Genomic DNA, 18,314 nt, shown 5'->3' with positions numbered 1-18,314 from the left:
TTTTAAAAAGATTTTATTTATTTTTAGAGGGGGGAAGGGAAGGAGAAAGAGAAGGAGAGAAATATCATTGTGTGTTTGCATCTCACATGCCCCCTCCTAGGCACCTGGCCCCCAAACCAGGCATGTACCCTAACTGGGAGTTGAAACAGCAACCCTTTGGTTTGAAGGGTGGCACTCAATCTACTGAGCTACACCAGCCAGGGCTGTTGACGTTTTAATATACACTCGATAACATTAAATCATTTCTTTAATTTACAGAAACTCTATAGGCTTGGATGGGAAGAAGCCTTGAAGAAAGGTTATGATCTCCCAGTTGATGCAATTTCTGTACAGTTGGCCAAAGCTTCAAGAGATATTGTTAGTGATGTAAGTACTACTTTGACTTCCATAAGAATATATTTTTACTTGAATCAGGTACCTTAATGCTTCATTTTGTTAATTCCAATAATTAACTGCAAAAAATTCAGAGGAGCTTGGCTATAGGAAATAAATTACCAGAATTTCATAGGAAAGCACAACCTCTTAATCAAAATCTTTCAACCCAAACAAAAGAAGGAATTGGGTTGGAGAGGAAGGCTGTGTAAGGACAGACTTTAACAATAAATTCTAAGAATATAAGGGAAGATTCTCCCTAATTCAATTAATCTGGGGCACTCCAAAAGTGTTGGGAAACTAATTAGATAATGTATTACTACCTGCTTTCTGGCTTGAAGGTCAATACCTCATTAAAATGAAATCAATCTGGTGATGAGGCTAGAGCAATAATGGCAGTAACGATGATTGCAAGTTCCCCAGAATATAAACTCGTTTTCATTTAATGTTATATACTCCTCATAAGGTAAAGATAGATTAGCAATTAAATAAATAGCATCAATAATTTCCTAACAATGCAGCATTTGATAGTACCTATTTTCTTTCCAGGTGAACCTGTTAGAAACCTTTGAAATCTTACCCTAAAATTAACTAAAGTGACCTTTCCCACCATCGTAGGGATTCTATCTCCTCTCAGTTTCAAATGGTTTTTGTACCTATAAAATTTAAGAAAATTGGAGCAATTTTTATAAATACTTAATAAGTTAAAATAATAGAATTTAGAGTTAGATGATAACTTAGTTTATCTAATCCGATCTACCCACTCAATGCTACTTTCTCTCCATCTCCAACGTGTGGTCATCCAGTCTGTGAATACTTATGAATATAAGAATTTTTGTGTCCATTTCCTTATTGGATAATCTCAAATTATTTTATGTTTTATTATATGGAACTTAACTATGTTACCTATTAGCTATAGTTCTGTATTGTAGAAACACCACAAAGTATTTATTTCCTCTTCTACCTGATATCTCTTCAAACATTTCAAGTTTCTTACATATTCTCCTTTGATTTTAGTTTTATAATTCCTTCAGTCTGATCATTCTACTTGTGATTTACTCTATTTTTTTTTCTCAAAACCCTTCTCAGAATAGAGTGCTTCAAAACTTGGTGTTGTTTCCCTGCTATAGGAGGTCAGGCCAGACTAAATGAGCTTCTGACTTGCCTTTCTCTGTGTCCATACAGAATCTGTGACACTTTTTTGTAAGCAGTTTTGTCAGATTGCCCATAAAGAGCTTATAGTCATCTTAAACTCCTGAGTATTTTTAATGTACATAACCATGAAATTGGGGTCAAGAGAGAATATAACATACTTCCGTGTGGTGTAATGTGTGCTCAGCATCTAGCATCATGTAGATGCTATTATTACTATCATTCTTGTCATTGTTGTTATTGTCATCCAGCACTAATGCAATTTTCCCAATTGAATCTAAATATTGGATTTCACTTTTACTTTCTTAAATTTATGTAGGTCCTTCTGACCCACCTTGGCCATATGCAGAGATAACGTAGAATTTTCTTTCTAATCTAACATTGTATTTAGCTGTTTTTAACCATATGGGCATTAAGAATTCGATCCTATAGCCACCTGCCACACGAAGTGGCTGGTGCAAGTGGTGAGCTGATACTAAACCCAGCTTAGGAAAGGGTTGTCTTCGTGGATCTCCGAAAGATGGGAACACTTTTTAAAAAAAAAAAAGAATTCGATCCTAAACAGGACAAATTTATAGGACATAACCATGGAAACCACTAAAAATCCTGCTGCTTAATAAGTTAACCTTCACAATTAGTCCTGTTCATCAAGTTCTAAATGTTCCTATTTTTATTTTATTTTTTTGCCATTCAACTTTCCCATTATTTCTTTAAGGATGTCACAAGTGCTTTATCAAACAATACCCTAAAGTCAATACACACAATGCCAGCACATCCCAAAATATATTTCTGCCTCTGATTGGAATGAATTTCCCCTCCCAACCTCTCTTGATACTCAGCTACATTATGTTTCTTTGGAAGCCTCTACTTAAGGTTTTACATTTCTTACTAAGTTAACATAGACATCCCTTCCCTCACTTCAGTTTTGGAAAACAAACACACAGACAAAGCAAACTGAGCTTAACTTAATATCTGTTTGTATTAATAAAAGAGCTATTTCCTCTTATTTCAGTTTAAATATAAACAAGGCTACCGTAAGCAACTTGGCCACCATATTGGATTCCGGAGTGTGCAAGATGATCCAAAGCTTGTGCTATCCATGAATGTAGCCAAAATGCAGAGTGAAAGAGAATACAAGAAGGACTTTGAGAAGTGGAAAACCAAATACACCAGCCCAGTGGACATGTTGGGGGTGGTGCTGGCCAAGAAATGCCAGGCCTTGGTCAGTGACGTGGACTACAAGAACTACCTGCATCAGTGGACGTGCCTGCCCGACCAGAACGATGTTATTCAAGCTAAAAAAGCTTATGAACTACAGAGTGAGGTCAGCTTCTATTAATCTAATAGTTTATATATTACTTCCTATCTCATATGAGTAGCCATTCAGTCATAAAGAGACAGAAACTAGAAGAGGAATTATTACTAAATATTTAAAGAGCATCTGTTTGTAATGTGTAGACTCACTGAGTCAAGAGTCCAGATGAGAATGGGATTTTAATTGTTTGCTTTGTATTTTCACAGAATGTGTATAAGTCTGACCTTGAGTGGTTGAAAGGCGTAGGATGGAGTCCCCTGGGATCCTTGGAGGCAGAGAAGAACAAGCGGGCTTCAGAAATTATCAGTGAGAAGAAATATCGTCAGCCCGCAGACAAGAATAAGTTCACCAGCATTCCTGATGCCATGGACGTAGTTCTGGCAAAGACAAATGCCAAAAACAGGAGTGATGTGAGTGCAATTATTTGGAAATGAATAAAATAAATTATAGTGCCTTATATTTGGTAGGTGCTCAAATATAATTTGCTTAATAAATTAGTAAAATAGCATAGCATCACATCACACAAAATAACATAACACAGCATAGTATTTTATACTTAGTAACTTCATTTGAATTATCATTTACCCCACACTGGATTATGTAAAAATGGGCTAGTATCAGTTTTTGTCACCCAAGGTTTGTTTGTTTATCCAAAGTGTAATGAGAAAACTGTTGAATATAATTTTTCTTCATTGAAACTTGAGTGCATTTAATACCCAGATTTTGTTGTTCTATGTTGTTGTTGGGGTATAATGTATAACAAGGACATATAGTGTACACAGGCACAATAGAAATATTATAAAGAGGTTATTTTCTTCCAAGTGATACTAATGCATTTGGTTTAGCTGAATCAAGATACCTAGACAATTATATATAAATATATTTATAAATGTCTATATATATATAGCTCACCTTCAACTTCCTTCTCTAGCACTGACATCAGTGTCTGATGTACATGAGGTACTCAATAAAATTTATGGAATAAAATAAATGAAAGATAGCAGTATAGAGTAATTCTACCCAAAAAAAAAAACCCCAGAAAGTGTAATCATAATTGCTCAGTTAAAAGCGTAATCCTGAAAATTACGTAAAGTTGAATTATGTGCACTACGGTTCTAGAACTAGTAAGAAAGCTTAAATCAATATATAAAAATAATGATTTTGGTCTTTGAAGGATCTAAATATATATAATATGCAATATATTTTACATATGTTGTGGAATCTAAGTATTTTTTTCCTCCATGAAACAGATCTGTTTACAAAGTTCTGAACTAGTAAGGTGGTTAAGAGAAAAAACCTGGGCCATGAAATTTATTGACATCAGTGTCTCAGAACTGACTTCTCAATGGTGTGCCCTGGTTACAGGTCTCAGGAGAGTGGCCCCAATGTCCTTAAGCCTCCTGTCCCTCCTTTTGAATAGATCAATACATCTGTCTCAGTATAAACAAATATTAGCATTTCCTCTATTTTCCCTGGGGTAACAGTGACACATGGCTTTAAACAAATGATCCAGCTTACTGTTCTCAGCCAGGGACAGTTTTGTCCCAGAGGGACAATTGGCAACACCTAGAGACCTTTTTGGTTGTGACAATTTGAGGGTGGCATGCTACTGGCATCTAGTGGACAGAAGTCAGATACACTGCGAACATCCCAAAATGTACAAGATGACCCCCAACACCTGCCCCTACAAAGAATCATCCAATATACAACACTAACAGTACAGATGGAGAAACGCTGATCTTACTTAATCAGAAAGGTTAGCGCAGAACCAGAATACATGCATATGGAAATTTACAAGCCTTGCTTTGTTTTTGCCCTGAGGGTCTTAATCAGCTTCCCTGGGTAAAATGGACTGTAGTAAACATGTTCAGGAAGCAGAAAAGTGCCAACCCCGTACACCCAACACTACACGCCTCAAAGGGAAATTGACAAGTTTAAGGAACCAATGAGACTTTAAAAATTTTTGTATTAAGATAATTTCAGGCATACAGAAAAGTTGCAAAAAAATACAAATAATTTATATATACATATATAAATCTTCACCCATATTCACCAATTGTTAACATTTTGCCACATTTGCTTTCTCTTGCTTTCTCTTCCCTTTTTTCATGACACTATTCTAGCCCTAAATATTGCATATTTCCTAAAAAGAAGAACATTCTACAAGAACATAACCACAGTACAATGATCAAAATCAGGAAATTAATTTGAAACAATACTAGACTACAGAATTTATTCAATTTTACCACTAATGTTCTTAGACAAAGTAAAAAACAAATTCTGATCCAATAGCCAATCAAAGATCACACATTGAATTCACTTGTCATACCTTTAGTCTCCTTGAGTATGGACTGGTTCCTAACTATGTCTTTGTCTTCCAAGCCCTTGACATTTGCAAAGAGCACAGGCCAGTTATTTTATAGAATCTCCTTCAGTTTAGGTTTGTATGGTGTTTCATCATGACTAGATTCAGGTTTTGTATTTTTAACAGGGTAACACAATGTTGCGTCCTCCTTTATACCAGGAGATAATAGGGTATCAATTTGTCCCATTACTGATCTTTTGTCTTTGATCACTTGTTTAAATTGGCGTCTCCAAGTTTCTCCACTGTCGTTACTATTTTATGCTCTGTAATTGATGAGTATCTTGTGGAAATATTCTCTGACAATGTTAATATCCTAGTTTTGGTAAATCAGTAAGATTTTTGTTTGGGTTTCCTTCTGTGAAGAAAGACAGGATTGCTTTGGAACACACAAGAATTTTTGATAAATTCTCATACAAAATCCTTTTGGGAATCCTAATCCCCTCAAATAATTATGGGGTATAACTATAAATAATAACATAGGAAATGAGACTCCTTAATTTCTAGACACACTTTGACTATGTCATCTTTTGCGAAAACAAGTCTGTCTCCCAATTTAACACTGAGAAAAACTTCTACAGCCCAACAGATAGAGAATTGCTGCTCCATTTTATCATCTTGGCAAAGGCTCCAGTTACTTGGGTTGATCTCTTATAGGCAGGGTTATCTGTAACTTGGGAAGGGTAATTCACAATCTCTATTTTGAAAAGCAGTTATGTCCCAGATAAAGCAAGAAATGCTGTAGCTATTTTCTGCTTATGCTATCAATTGTAAGTCTTAATTCAGATGAATTCAGTAATCTTGTTTCAAGTTAACTATGTCATTCACTAATCTAACAATATCACTGAAAAATTCTTATTTCTCATTTTAGAGACTCTATAGAGAGGCTTGGGACAAGGACAAGACTCAAATCCACATCATGCCAGATACACCTGACATTATTCTGGCTAAAGCAAACTTAATCAACACAAGTGACGTGAGTTTCCAATTCAGCATGTATTTTCAGAAAGCTAATTTTAATTGCTTCTAAGGCAGTGAATTTATTTGCAAGTTATTTCAAATGCCTAGATTATTTCCATTAATGAACTACATGTGACTTAGATTCCTTGTTTACTGGCTTTTAGCTTGAATATCAACATAATGCCACTGCCTGTCTCAGGCAGAGAAGGGGGGGAGTGTTTTTGTCCCTGTAGTCCATGATTACACTTGCCGATAATGTAGTGGCTTCTATCACTCTCCTCTATGTGAGAGGAGCTCCTTGGAGACACAGACAATTGCTAATGAATCCGTAGTGCTTCACTAGTATACTGCCTAGCATATAAAATTCAATGAAATGTCAAACAAATCAGCATAAAAACTCTTGCAGGAGAATTTCATTTTTACTTTTCTTGTTGTCATAGCATAATCTCCTGAATTTTATAGACATAAAAATTAAATACTTTAAAGACAAATTCCAAACTCTAGTAGAAAGACTTCAAAATTAAGTAAGGTATTAAAGAAATGCCACAAAGGAAAAAATGTGTGTGTGTGTGTGTGTGTGTGTGTGTGTGTGTGTGTGTATGAACCCAAAATCAATAGACATTTTAAACAATCTTGTTTCTGGATAAAATGTATTAAATTACATTTTCAATTATGTAATTATGTAACAAATCTGAAGAAACAGATTATTTCACTTAAGCATTTAAAATTCAATTATTTAAATTTCCCTCAAATACTCTTATATTTTAAAAATGATGAAGGATATAGTCCATACATACAGATGTGATCCTACTTTGGATGACCTTATACTGTGAAGTAGACTCAGTATTGCAATGCTTTAGCTACATGGAAGAGACAGCTCACTAGGTATGATTTTTCCCCACCAGAGGTGATAGATGAAAAGGCATTGCTCTTTTCTAACAAAAACTCCTAGTGAAACACTCTAAGTTAATTGGAAAACAGCACCTAAATGATATTTTATTTCTTTTCTCTATCAGTTTACTTCTGCTTTATTCTCATATGCATTTGAAAAGCACTGGCATTTAATTTTGTTTATCTAGGCAATTGAAGAGCTTTGGAGTTTAAAACAGAATCATTAGCAATCAATGGGGATAATTTCCAATTACATTTGCATATTCTGGATGCTATTCCCATGGACTCTTAAAATTTTTAGCACATTGGATTCATTAGGCTGCAGTTGTTTATTCCCCAAAGTGATCTTCATCTCTTAACAGAAACTCTATCGAATGGGTTATGAGGAGTTGAAGAAAAAAGGCTACGATCTTCCACTTGATGCCATACCAATCAAAGCAGCAAAAGCATCTCGAGACATTGCCAGCGAAGTAAGACTTTATCCCATTTCTATTGATTTGATTGCAAGTCATCATTTCCAAGCAGTTTCGATTTCATTTTAAATTGAACAAAATCTTACAAGGAGTAACAAATTAAAACAGAGTGAAATGATTCCAGACCTGCAGTGTGGGGTGAGGATGAGCTCAAGGATGCATTTATTATGTATGAAATTTGAGCTGAATTTAGCCTTTAATCTTTCCTATGAAAAGTAACTTAAATCTGTAGCTTCCTAGGCTTAGTGAAATATTTTGAGTTAATGTGTTTTTTTAATTCACCACAAATATGGCAATATAAGTTAATCTTGAAAGGAATAAGACTTTTTTTTTCCCCTTTAGTACAAGTACAAGGAAGGCTTTCGCAAGCAGCTTGGCCACCACATTGGCGCCCGCAACATCAAAGATGACCCCAAGATGATGTGGTCCATGCATGTGGCCAAGATCCAGAGTGACAGGGAGTACAAGAAGGACTTTGAGAAGTGGAAGACCAAGTACAGCAGCCCTGTGGACATGCTAGGGGTGGTCTTGGCCAAGAAGTGCCAGAGCTTAGTCAGTGATGCTGACTATAAGATCTACCTGCACCAGTGGACGTGCCTGCCTGACCAGAATGACGTCATCCATGCTCGGCAGGCTTATGACCTCCAGAGTGATGTGAGTCTAAGATTTTCCTTTGGTCAACAAAACAACACATATGCTTTCTTAAGCATCAGAGTTCCCCCAAAGTGTGGGAAATTGGTTTATACAACTGAGTTATACTTCCCTCAACCAATGGCCACACTCTGTCCAGTCACCCACACATTATACCACAAAGAAAGAACCAGCAATGTCCCCGTTACTTTGGTAGAAGCTTCTAGATTTTTGGCCTAGAAGAGTTGGATCTTTCTCTACATGTTGCTGTTTAAAACATTTTTTAATATATTTCTTCTAATATGAATATTTTGTCGCTATACAAGACATAACAAAATGTTTAAATTTCCCATGAATTCAATCATTGAAATATATGCTATGCTATACTATAATATTTATTTCTTTATGTTATTATGCTTATGTTTAGTTATTTGTCACTTATAATTTCAGAATTTGTACAAGGCCGACCTTCAGTGGCTAAAAGGCATTGGCTGGTTACCTAGCGGTTCTCTTGAGGATGAGAAGAACAAGAGAGCTATGCAGATTTTGAGTGACCATGCCTACCGTCAACACCCAGATAAATTCAAGTTCTCCAGCCATATGGACTCCATTCCAATGGTTTTGGCAAAAAACAATGCTATTACCATGAACCATGTAAGTCCTTTCTTTACTTGGGAGAAGTATTCATTTTGTCTCTGTGTGTGTAAACACTCAAATCTGTTTCTATAAAAGAAAAATCACATTCAAGTCTTTTGCTTTGTATTTAAGTGGTTTTTAAGTGAGTGTTGTGCTTTGTACTGACATGAGACATCTGGATCTGAAGGTGTCACAAATACCAACTCACAGAGCAGACTCTCTTTACTCTTATTAAAAACCAGATCATTTGTATGTATCTATTCATTACTGGCCCACACTAGTTATGCCTTCTTTGTCTGTTTTAGCGCCTCTATACGGAAGCTTGGAATAAAGATAAAACAAGTGTTCACATTATGCCAGATACCCCTGAAGTTTTACTAGCTAAACAAAACAAAATAAATTACAGTCAGGTAAGCAATGTATTCATGGTGCATGATATATTTTCCTTACACTGCATGCACTTTATAAATCAAACTTAAGATGATTTATATCTGTTTCAGAAACTATATAAACTTGGCCTAGAAGAAGCCAAGAGCAAAGGCTACGACCTGAGGCTAGATGCCATTCCCATCAGGGCAGCCAAGGCCTCCAGGGACATCGCCAGTGAGGTAAGTGCGCCTGAAGCGGCCTTGGCCTTAGCCTTGGCAGTTAATCTATGAAGTTAAATTTCTGGCTAACAGGTTTTTTTCTCAGTAAATAATTTAAAATAATGGTAATAAAATTCTCAACACAAAGGCTCAATTCTAATGATGGCTGAGTTCATGCAAAAATACATTTCAAAATATTGTCTATGTCCTGCTGAACAAAAGCATTGGATAATTGACTATATAGTTCAGACATCCTTTTGGCTTTTCCACATGATGTATTCTTATAAAGAACCAAACTCAGGTTAGGATACCTTCAACATCCAACCCATGCCCTAAGAACTAATGTACAATATATGACTCTTATTTTAATTTTATTCTCCCAACCACCCCCTCACGGCAAAAAGCAGTTTCTTTCAGTTGTTATCCCTGAATGGCAAAATGTCTTCATTTTATATATATATTTCTTCTTTTATATATAAATATATATAAAAATTTCTTCTTTTATATATATATGTATGCTTTATTTTCTAAATGATTTACAAGATATTTAGGGTCAAATTATTTTTAATAAATAGAAAAATTTGAACTTAGTAATTGCTTTTTACTAAAAGTTAAAATAGGTGACAATTAACATTTTTCTTCTTCTAGTTCAAGTACAAGGAAGGCTATCGTAAGCAGCTTGGCCACCACATTGGCGCCCGCAACATCAAAGATGACCCCAAGATGATGTGGTCCATGCACGTGGCCAAGATCCAGAGTGACAGGGAGTACAAGAAGGACTTTGAGAAGTGGAAGACCAAGTACAGCAGCCCCGTGGACATGCTGGGGGTGGTGCTGGCCAAGAAGTGCCAAGGCTTAGTCAGTGACGTGGACTACAAGAACTACCTGCACCAGTGGACGTGCCTGCCCGACCAGAATGATGTCATCCATGCTCGGCAGGCTTATGAGCTCCAGAGTGACGTGAGTACTTGATGGTCATAATGACATGCAAAGGTGAGAAATCAGTGAATTTACACCCTTGGAGAAGGTAGAAATAAATGGCACCAAGATCACCCACCCCTGCAAAAGGGGGAATAGCATTTCTCTTTTCCTTATCTCAATTGTTTAACCCTCCAGACCAAAAAGGAATATTGTCTGATACCTGCCTGTCCACTAAACTAAGTTTTCAAGAGGGCCCTTACTTTATTTCATAGTTTAGATGAAAAAATTTTCCCAATGCAGAGATAAGTATTTATTGATTTTTTCATGTCAACAGAATATGTACAAGTCAGATCTCCAGTGGATGAAAGGCATCGGCTGGGTTCCCATTGGCTCTTTGGAAGTGGAAAAATGCAAAAAAGCAACTGAAATTTTGAGTGATAAAATCTATCGCCAGCCTCCAGACAAATTTAAATTTACCAGTGTGACTGATTCTCTGGAACAAGTGTTGGCCAAGAATAATGCCATCACCATGAACAAGGTGAGGCCTCAAAATTCAGAGAATCAAGGTATGACTCCTAAAGCTGAGTCAAAGGAAAAGAAACATAACAAGAAAAGAAAGAAATTGAGCTCTAAAGGACTATCTATTTAGCTATCCATCTATCCATCTATCTCAGTCTAATGTTATTTATAATATTTACTTCTATAATTGTTTTATAGTTTTGATAAATAACATATTTTTATAGAAAACAGTCTACCTAAAAGATATTCTCAATTTCCTTTTGTTAACATACATTTCAGATTAGCAGAAAGATTTATACTACTATGAACTGATTACTTGGAGAAATGTGTATAACATACATAATATATATAGAATGCATAGCCTTTTGTTATTTTTATTTATAAAGTTCTTGTGGCCCTGAAACTCTTAATAATTATACACTGATTTTTTTTCTGCTGACAATATGTGTTTTCTTTGAAAGCGCTTATATACAGAAGCTTGGGACAAAGATAAGACCCAGGTCCACATCATGCCAGACACCCCAGAAATTATGTTGGCAAGAATGAACAAAATCAACTACAGTGAGGTGGGAACAGATGCCAATTCTCTAACATTTGCATGCTGTGTCTTACTTCAACTAATCTATTCCAGGATGATATAATACTAAGTGACAACTTTATAAAGAACCTCTTTGTCCTGTGAGCACCAACTCCTGTCTTTCTCAGTCACCACACTAAACGTCAAACTTCAAGTAACATGAACTATCATTTAGGTAGTACAAATTATAAGAACTAATGATTTAAGCAATAACCATAAGATTAATTAGACTTTTTCCTTTTAATTTTTTAAATATCAATTTATTTAAATTTTTGAAACAAGAAGCATTCTCTTAATGGAAAGCTGTAATCTAAAACAAAGATGAAATATTATATGAATAATATAATTATTCTGCAGAGAATTAGAATCTTTTTTAAAGCCATAAATACTAGTGGTTGTTTTCATCATATACAATGTAAAATGAACAATGGGATTTAATTAAGAAAAGAATATTCGGCTTTTTCTTATTAAGAAATATCAGTTTCTCATTAACTAGGCAAAAATTAAAATAGTATTTTTTGCCACTACTACTAGAATACACGATAAAATCAGAAATGCCCTCTGTTCTTCCCATTGTACCAGACCTTACTGTGTTTTGACACATCTTTCTTCTGCTGCTGAATGTCATTCATCTGCTCCTCCAGATACATTTTCTACCCTTTTCCACCCTGCTGTGTGCCTTAGCAGGCTGATTATTCAACTTTGCATCAAACAGACTCCCTTGCTCCCTGGCTTTCTGTTAAATTCATCCAGAAAAAGGCATTAAAGGAGATAAGAGGGTGCAAAGAGAGAGAGACCAGTGTGTTTATTCTCACAGCTCCATCCATGGGGACTGCGGTTTCACAGTGGCTACTAGACCGCCTCTTCCTAAGCTTAGGGGTCTTTCCGGATTCCAGTAACTTCCTGTCATCTTTTTAGGAACAGTAGTGACCTCCTGTTGTTGCCAAACCTAGGGCTGATCTCCCTTGATCCTGCTCATGCCTGTGTAGATAGTCCAGTCATTAAACTCTCTGGAATCAGCTCTTTTGGGTGTATGCTCTGTTTTCTTCCAGAATGCTGGCTGATTGACTCACCTCATCCCTTGAACCTGATTACCTCATTTCTTCAGAGTTCAAGTTGTCAATAAAAAGATGTAATAACCAAACTTAGATTCATGTGCTAACGATGGTCCATGACTTTGCTATTTATCTTAGAAATAAGTTCAAATGTGAGTCATATCTAACAAACCCACCTTTGCCCTCTTTTCCTCCACTTGGTTTTATTCATTGCTCAATCCCTCCTTAGCTTTTACTAATTTTTTTAAGTTAAGAAATTAGCAATAGACCAAATATACATTTATTTCCTTTCTTTATTACATAGTTGTGCTAAATATGTATTTCCCTATATGACTTACTTTTCCTAAATTATAGTTCAGGGTCAAAATTGAAGATTTTTAATGACTACGATTAAGTTAAGGATGAAAATTGCCGAAATGCTACCACATAACACAGAGAAGGAAAGAGACAGAGGCATAGAGAGGACCTGCCAGTGTATATGGTCACAAGCCCATTTCCTTCTAACTTTCTGTGAGCATAGGGCCATGTGGTCCCATCGCAGAAACACAGATGTTTAGGCTGAGAGGTCAGCCTCTCCTAGTACAAGAGTCCCTACCCAATAAATAAGTTGTCTTGCTTTCGCTTAAGTGTTCTCAGTGACAAGGGAGCCTATCTCATAAGTCAACCCATTTGTTCTGGAAATTCGTTTAGAAGGTGCTCCTGATGTACTGACTCAAAGATGTCCCTCTGCAGACTGACAGAGCCCTCTGAGGCCATGCAGAACCACCCTGTGCCCAATCCATGGAGAGGGTGATGGCACCTGGGTGCCTCCCTTGCCACCGCACCCCAGGTTCTCTTCTTGCCCAGACATTGGGCATTCCTCATATGACACCCTTGCTAGAACAGGGCTCTCAGAACCAAACAAAAGTCTGCAAGTGTGGAATGACCAATGTGGAGTACAGTTGGCATCCTACGTCCTCTTTTGGACATTTGATCTCCATTTCTGCACCTTGAGCCTCAGGGTCCATTGGCAGTGATGTCCCATCTGCTGCACGTGGAATTTGAGATCAACTGAAACCCTAAGACAACATGGGCTTACGCTAGGTTTCCTCTTTCCTGCATTTATACATTTGGCAATTTAAATCCTAGTTCAAAGATTAACATTTATCTCTCTGCAGTTTGGGCCTTTTTGTTTAAGCCTGAGGAGAATTTTGTGACCCTCAGTATCTGTCAGGTGATGTGTTACTTATTTCTCCCAGGTTTGTGCTACCAGCAAAGAAAACAGTGTTTCTTTGATGGCGTATATCACTCTTCTGCAGAATATAATTTAAAGAATTTAGATAGGTTAGCCACCATTTTAAATCATTTTATTTTGGAAGGGTGAAAATGGTAATTTTAGTGCTTATATAACTAGCTCTTAATTGTCACCAAAAACTAAAAATGCAGAAGAATTGGAACTCTCGAGAGTAAGATTATAGGCACCTACCTGTGCAGAACTTAGTGAATTATTTTAGTCCCCCATCCATTTTGGGGCATGAATGTCAGCATTTAACTGACTTCTTTTGCTCACCTTTAGAGTTTGTATAAACTTGCCAATGAAGAAGCAAAGAAAAAAGGCTACGACCTGCGCAGCGACGCCATCCCGATCGTGGCAGCCAAGGCCTCCAGAGACATCGCCAGCGACGTGAGTTGTCAGTTTTATTCCAAGGATGTGGTCCATCAGAGGTGGCATCCTCACGACACTAAATCTTTAAAAAGAACTTTTCTGGCCCTTTGAAAATGTATCCTGATATATTTGTGTGGGATTTTTGAAAAATCTAATTTTGAGGGAAGTGAAAAATGTGATATTCCTAAAGGAGTTTGTAACCTTTCGGACATAGTATCTTTCATTACAATTGGCCCACTAAGAAGAGGGACAGATCCATATGTGTGGACATTGTTAGAGTGTAACTGCAGGCTTGGAGATGCTTATATAAAAATTATCACAATAGTTATAGAAAGTGTAACTCAAAAACAAGTTCTCTCAGTGAGAATCAGGGCTTGATTTATGTAACATTTCAATATACAGTATTTTTAAAATACATATGACACTTGCTTTACAATTCACTGTCATAGCATTACTGAAAGAGGACGGTTGATCAGAACCAGCAGTGGTTACTAACCTAAGCTCACACCTGAAACAACGGCTCCTGGCTGTGTAGCTCATACCTCCCAGAATAAAACCATCACCCTTCCCTTGTGCCTCAGGGAATTTTCAAGGAACACACCACTGTTCCTCTAAAAATCAAGGCCCATTATTCAGGAATATGGAAACACACTTCTCACTGCCTTTTCTATTGGAAAATCATGTTAATGACTCACTTAAGTGAGTATATGTTGGACTTCCGCCTACAAATGGGTTTATGCCATTAATAATAAATAATGAAACGATAACCAAAAGTATTGATAACTCTGTGCTAAGAGCTTTGCATGTATTATTTTACTTACTCTTCATAATTACCCTAGGATAATAAACCCTAGTAAATATTGTTTCCAGCCACACCTTGTGGATTGCTTAAGCAACTTGTCTAAAATCAAACTCAGTGGGTGATGGAGTTGAAACTCCATACAACCTCATTCCTTTCCACTGTACCATGTTGCCTCCTGCGGACTCATCTATATTTTCTCAGCTTTCTTTAAGACTAGAGGCATGTACTTTAAATAATTGGCTCAGATTCCAGAACAAAGCCATTGGACATAAAATAATAAAAACATTGTTGTCCCATGTGGACCCATGACTTTGTTAGGAATATGCTCTATGCAGTTAGGCTGCTACAAAAGCTTTACTAGAGCAATTAGTTTTCAAAGTGATGCCAAACATTTGCCACCACCAATGAACAAATTAATCCATTATAAAATAATAAATTCCCTATGTTGCTACTGCAGGTAGCCCTTGACCTAAAGTACTACCCTTGCAACCAGACAGTCATGTCATTACTTATTAAACAAATCATGTCACCAAGTACATCTCTTTCCTGACATGCTTTTAGTACATAAAATTTATTTCTGCAAATTTAAAATGGCCTCTTCCCCACTTCTACCACTTACCTCTCCCCACTATGTATACTTCCTGCCTCCAGAACTATTTCTTATTACCACACTATAAGTGATTTAGGGCATACGCTACAATTATACTGATTAAATCTATTTAACTACATCTGTAAACTTCTAGGGAAAAGGTCAGGATACTGGCTTGAGTTAGTACTTATTACCAAATGCAAGCAAGATGATTTTGTAAAGACTTGGGGCCTCTACGGTTTATAATAAAAACCTGATTTGTACATTTTCATCTCAGTACAAGTACAAAGATGGTTACCGCAAGCAACTCGGCCACCACATTGGCGCCCGCAACATCAAAGATGACCCCAAGATGATGTGGTCCATGCATGTGGCCAAGATCCAGAGTGACAGGGAGTACAAGAAGGACTTTGAGAAGTGGAAGACCAAGTACAGCAGCCCCGTGGACATGCTGGGGGTGGTCCTGGCCAAGAAGTGCCAGACGTTAGTCAGTGACGTGGACTACAAGAACTACCTGCACCAGTGGACGTGCCTGCCCGACCAGAATGACGTCATCCACGCTCGGCAGGCCTATGAGATTCAGAGTGATGTGAGTACACCCTCCACACAACAGAGCTCTGTATAGAAATAGACTATACAAGAGTTATTGTTTGTAATGTGTATGGCCTACCCAAACTAGGATTTATTGAATGATATTTAAATATTTGATATTTGAATCAGTGTGTAGTTTCCTGGCTTCATTGTGAATATGTTAATAGGATTTATAAGGAAGGAAAGTTTATAAACTGGACTTGATCTTATAAAACTGGAATTTAGCAATGTTAGAATTCAGGGTCTACCGGAAGGAGACATTTTCTTTTATTCTTTTAAGAGAAAAAGAACACACTTCTACTTTTTAAAAAATTACTCTGATGTTGGTGTTTAGATCTCCTTACAAAACAATTGAGGCCATAATTAATGGGATACTAACGCCTGCTGCATTGCTACATGCTGCACCACTAAATAGTATTTTTTGTTTGTTTTAAAGATTTTATTTATTTATTTTTTTAGAGAAGAGAAAGGAGGGAGAAAGAGAGGGAGATAAACATCAATGTGTGGTTGCCTCTCATGTGCCCCCTTCTGGGGACCCAGCCCAAAAGCCAGGCATGTGCCCTAGACTGGGCATCGAACCAAAGACCCTTAGACTTGCAGGCTGGCACTCAATCCACTGAGCCACACCAGCCAGGACAATATTCTTATGAAATAAAAAAAAAAAGTCACCGTGCCTGGAAGCTGTTGGATCATTTCAGTAACACTTGCTTCCCTCAGCATGGCTCTCTGTGTGGAAGTCACATGGTAATGGCAGAGCTAGGACTGTGAGGAGCAGGTGCACCCTCTCAAAACTGAGTATGAGAAGCATGTTTCCTGCAGTATATATTTTACAACATTTGAAGGAATTATTAAACATTAGAGGACTTTGGAGAATAAGGCAAATTAATAATAATTATGCATTAATTGGCTTTTCCTATAAACTGTAGAGCCCACCTCTGAAAACTCCCACATCTGGTCTGTAACTTTTGACATACAGTACCCTGTGTTTTGTAATTCTTTCCATAAAGAAAGGCTTTGCCTGCTCATGAAAGGTAGTTACAAATGGTTAGTGTCTCGCATAGTGTGACAGCATTGACAGACAGCTTGCATTCATCGATTTGTTGAATACTTTTTCAAGGTCGCTGCCCTCACACTGTGATACACTCAATAATGTGGGAAGCATTTAAACATTAAAAAGCCCTCCAGGGTTTTGTAGTTACTGTTTTCATTTTTCCTGTTATTTAGGGGGCAATAACTAGTCAGCCCTAGACAACTCCAATAGACTTTTTGTCTACACTGCAAAACATCAGTCTATTTTTCTACTTCATTGTTGTTACAGGTAAAATCCTTCAAATGAGTTGGACAAAAATCCAATCCCATTGTTGTGAAATAGTTATGAATATTTAATAGGTACACAAAAACTGTTTTTAATAAATATTTTTAATTCATTTTTCCAATTACAGTTTATGTTAAATATTATTTTATATTAGATTCAAGTGTATAGATACTATAGTGGTTAGACAATCATATATTTTCCAAAGTGATCCCCCTGATATTTCCAGTGCCCATCTGGCACCATACATAGTTATCACAATATTGTTGACTGTATTTCCTATGCTATAGTTTACATGTCCCATGACTATTTTGTAACTACCAATCCATACTTCTCAATTTCTTCACCTTTTTCACTCGGTTCCCCAAACCCCTCCCCTCTGGCAACCATCAGACTGTTCTCTGTACCTATGAGTCTGTTTCTGTTTACAAAAATCTTTAATAAGAAATAAAGTGAGAAATAACGATATGAAAAGATGAGCCTGGAAAGGAATCCATACTTCCCATCCTGAGAACTTAGTGGGGACAAGACTGGGCCCAGGACCAATGAATTGTGCCTCATTGCCCTGAATCTTAGACAGTGTTACAGTCATCAAAGTTCTGTCTGAGGATGGCAGGGTTTCTACATTATCGTTGTCATTATTACACTTTAACTTCTCTCTCTCTCTTTTTAAAAATGAGAGCATTAGAGATATTTTGAAATACAATAAAAAACACATAGATGGCAGAAATAATCCAACCACTCCTGCTTATATAATTTATCCACACACTATATCTACATAATTTATGTGCTGTTTTTTTCACTTAATATTACATTAATGACTTTCTACAAGTCATCAATATTCTTAAAAATATGACTTTTAATAGCTGCAGACTATTTCATTTGACTAGGACTCACGTTTATTTACTGATAACCTGTTGTTGGA

General features: G+C 36.7%; 1 protein-coding gene across 11 annotated transcripts in view; it reads left to right on the top strand.

Annotated features, from left to right (window-relative positions):
• NEB (nebulin) overlaps positions 1-18,314 on the top strand; it is a 199,472-nt gene that overhangs the window by 70,123 nt on the left and 111,035 nt on the right. For all 11 annotated transcript variants that reach the window (XM_054562772.1, XM_054562777.1, XM_054562775.1 and 8 more), the window contains exons 52-65: positions 259-366; positions 2,537-2,848; positions 3,046-3,249; positions 6,073-6,177; positions 7,415-7,522; positions 7,868-8,179; positions 8,606-8,809; positions 9,097-9,201; positions 9,292-9,399; positions 10,027-10,338; positions 10,634-10,837; positions 11,280-11,384; positions 14,006-14,113; positions 15,764-16,075. In XM_054562772.1, coding sequence (XP_054418747.1) covers positions 259-366; positions 2,537-2,848; positions 3,046-3,249; positions 6,073-6,177; positions 7,415-7,522; positions 7,868-8,179; positions 8,606-8,809; positions 9,097-9,201; positions 9,292-9,399; positions 10,027-10,338; positions 10,634-10,837; positions 11,280-11,384; positions 14,006-14,113; positions 15,764-16,075 — 2,607 coding nt within the window. The remainder of the gene's footprint in view (positions 1-258; positions 367-2,536; positions 2,849-3,045; positions 3,250-6,072; positions 6,178-7,414; positions 7,523-7,867; positions 8,180-8,605; positions 8,810-9,096; positions 9,202-9,291; positions 9,400-10,026; positions 10,339-10,633; positions 10,838-11,279; positions 11,385-14,005; positions 14,114-15,763; positions 16,076-18,314) is intronic.

Source organism: Pteronotus mesoamericanus, unplaced genomic scaffold (assembly GCF_021234165.1).
Source record: "Pteronotus mesoamericanus isolate MK-2021 breed Mesoamerican mustached bat unplaced genomic scaffold, CSHL_Meso_final scaffold_651, whole genome shotgun sequence".
NCBI classification, from domain to species: domain Eukaryota; kingdom Metazoa; phylum Chordata; class Mammalia; order Chiroptera; family Mormoopidae; genus Pteronotus; species Pteronotus mesoamericanus.
This window is presented reverse-complemented; position numbering and strand designations above follow the sequence as displayed.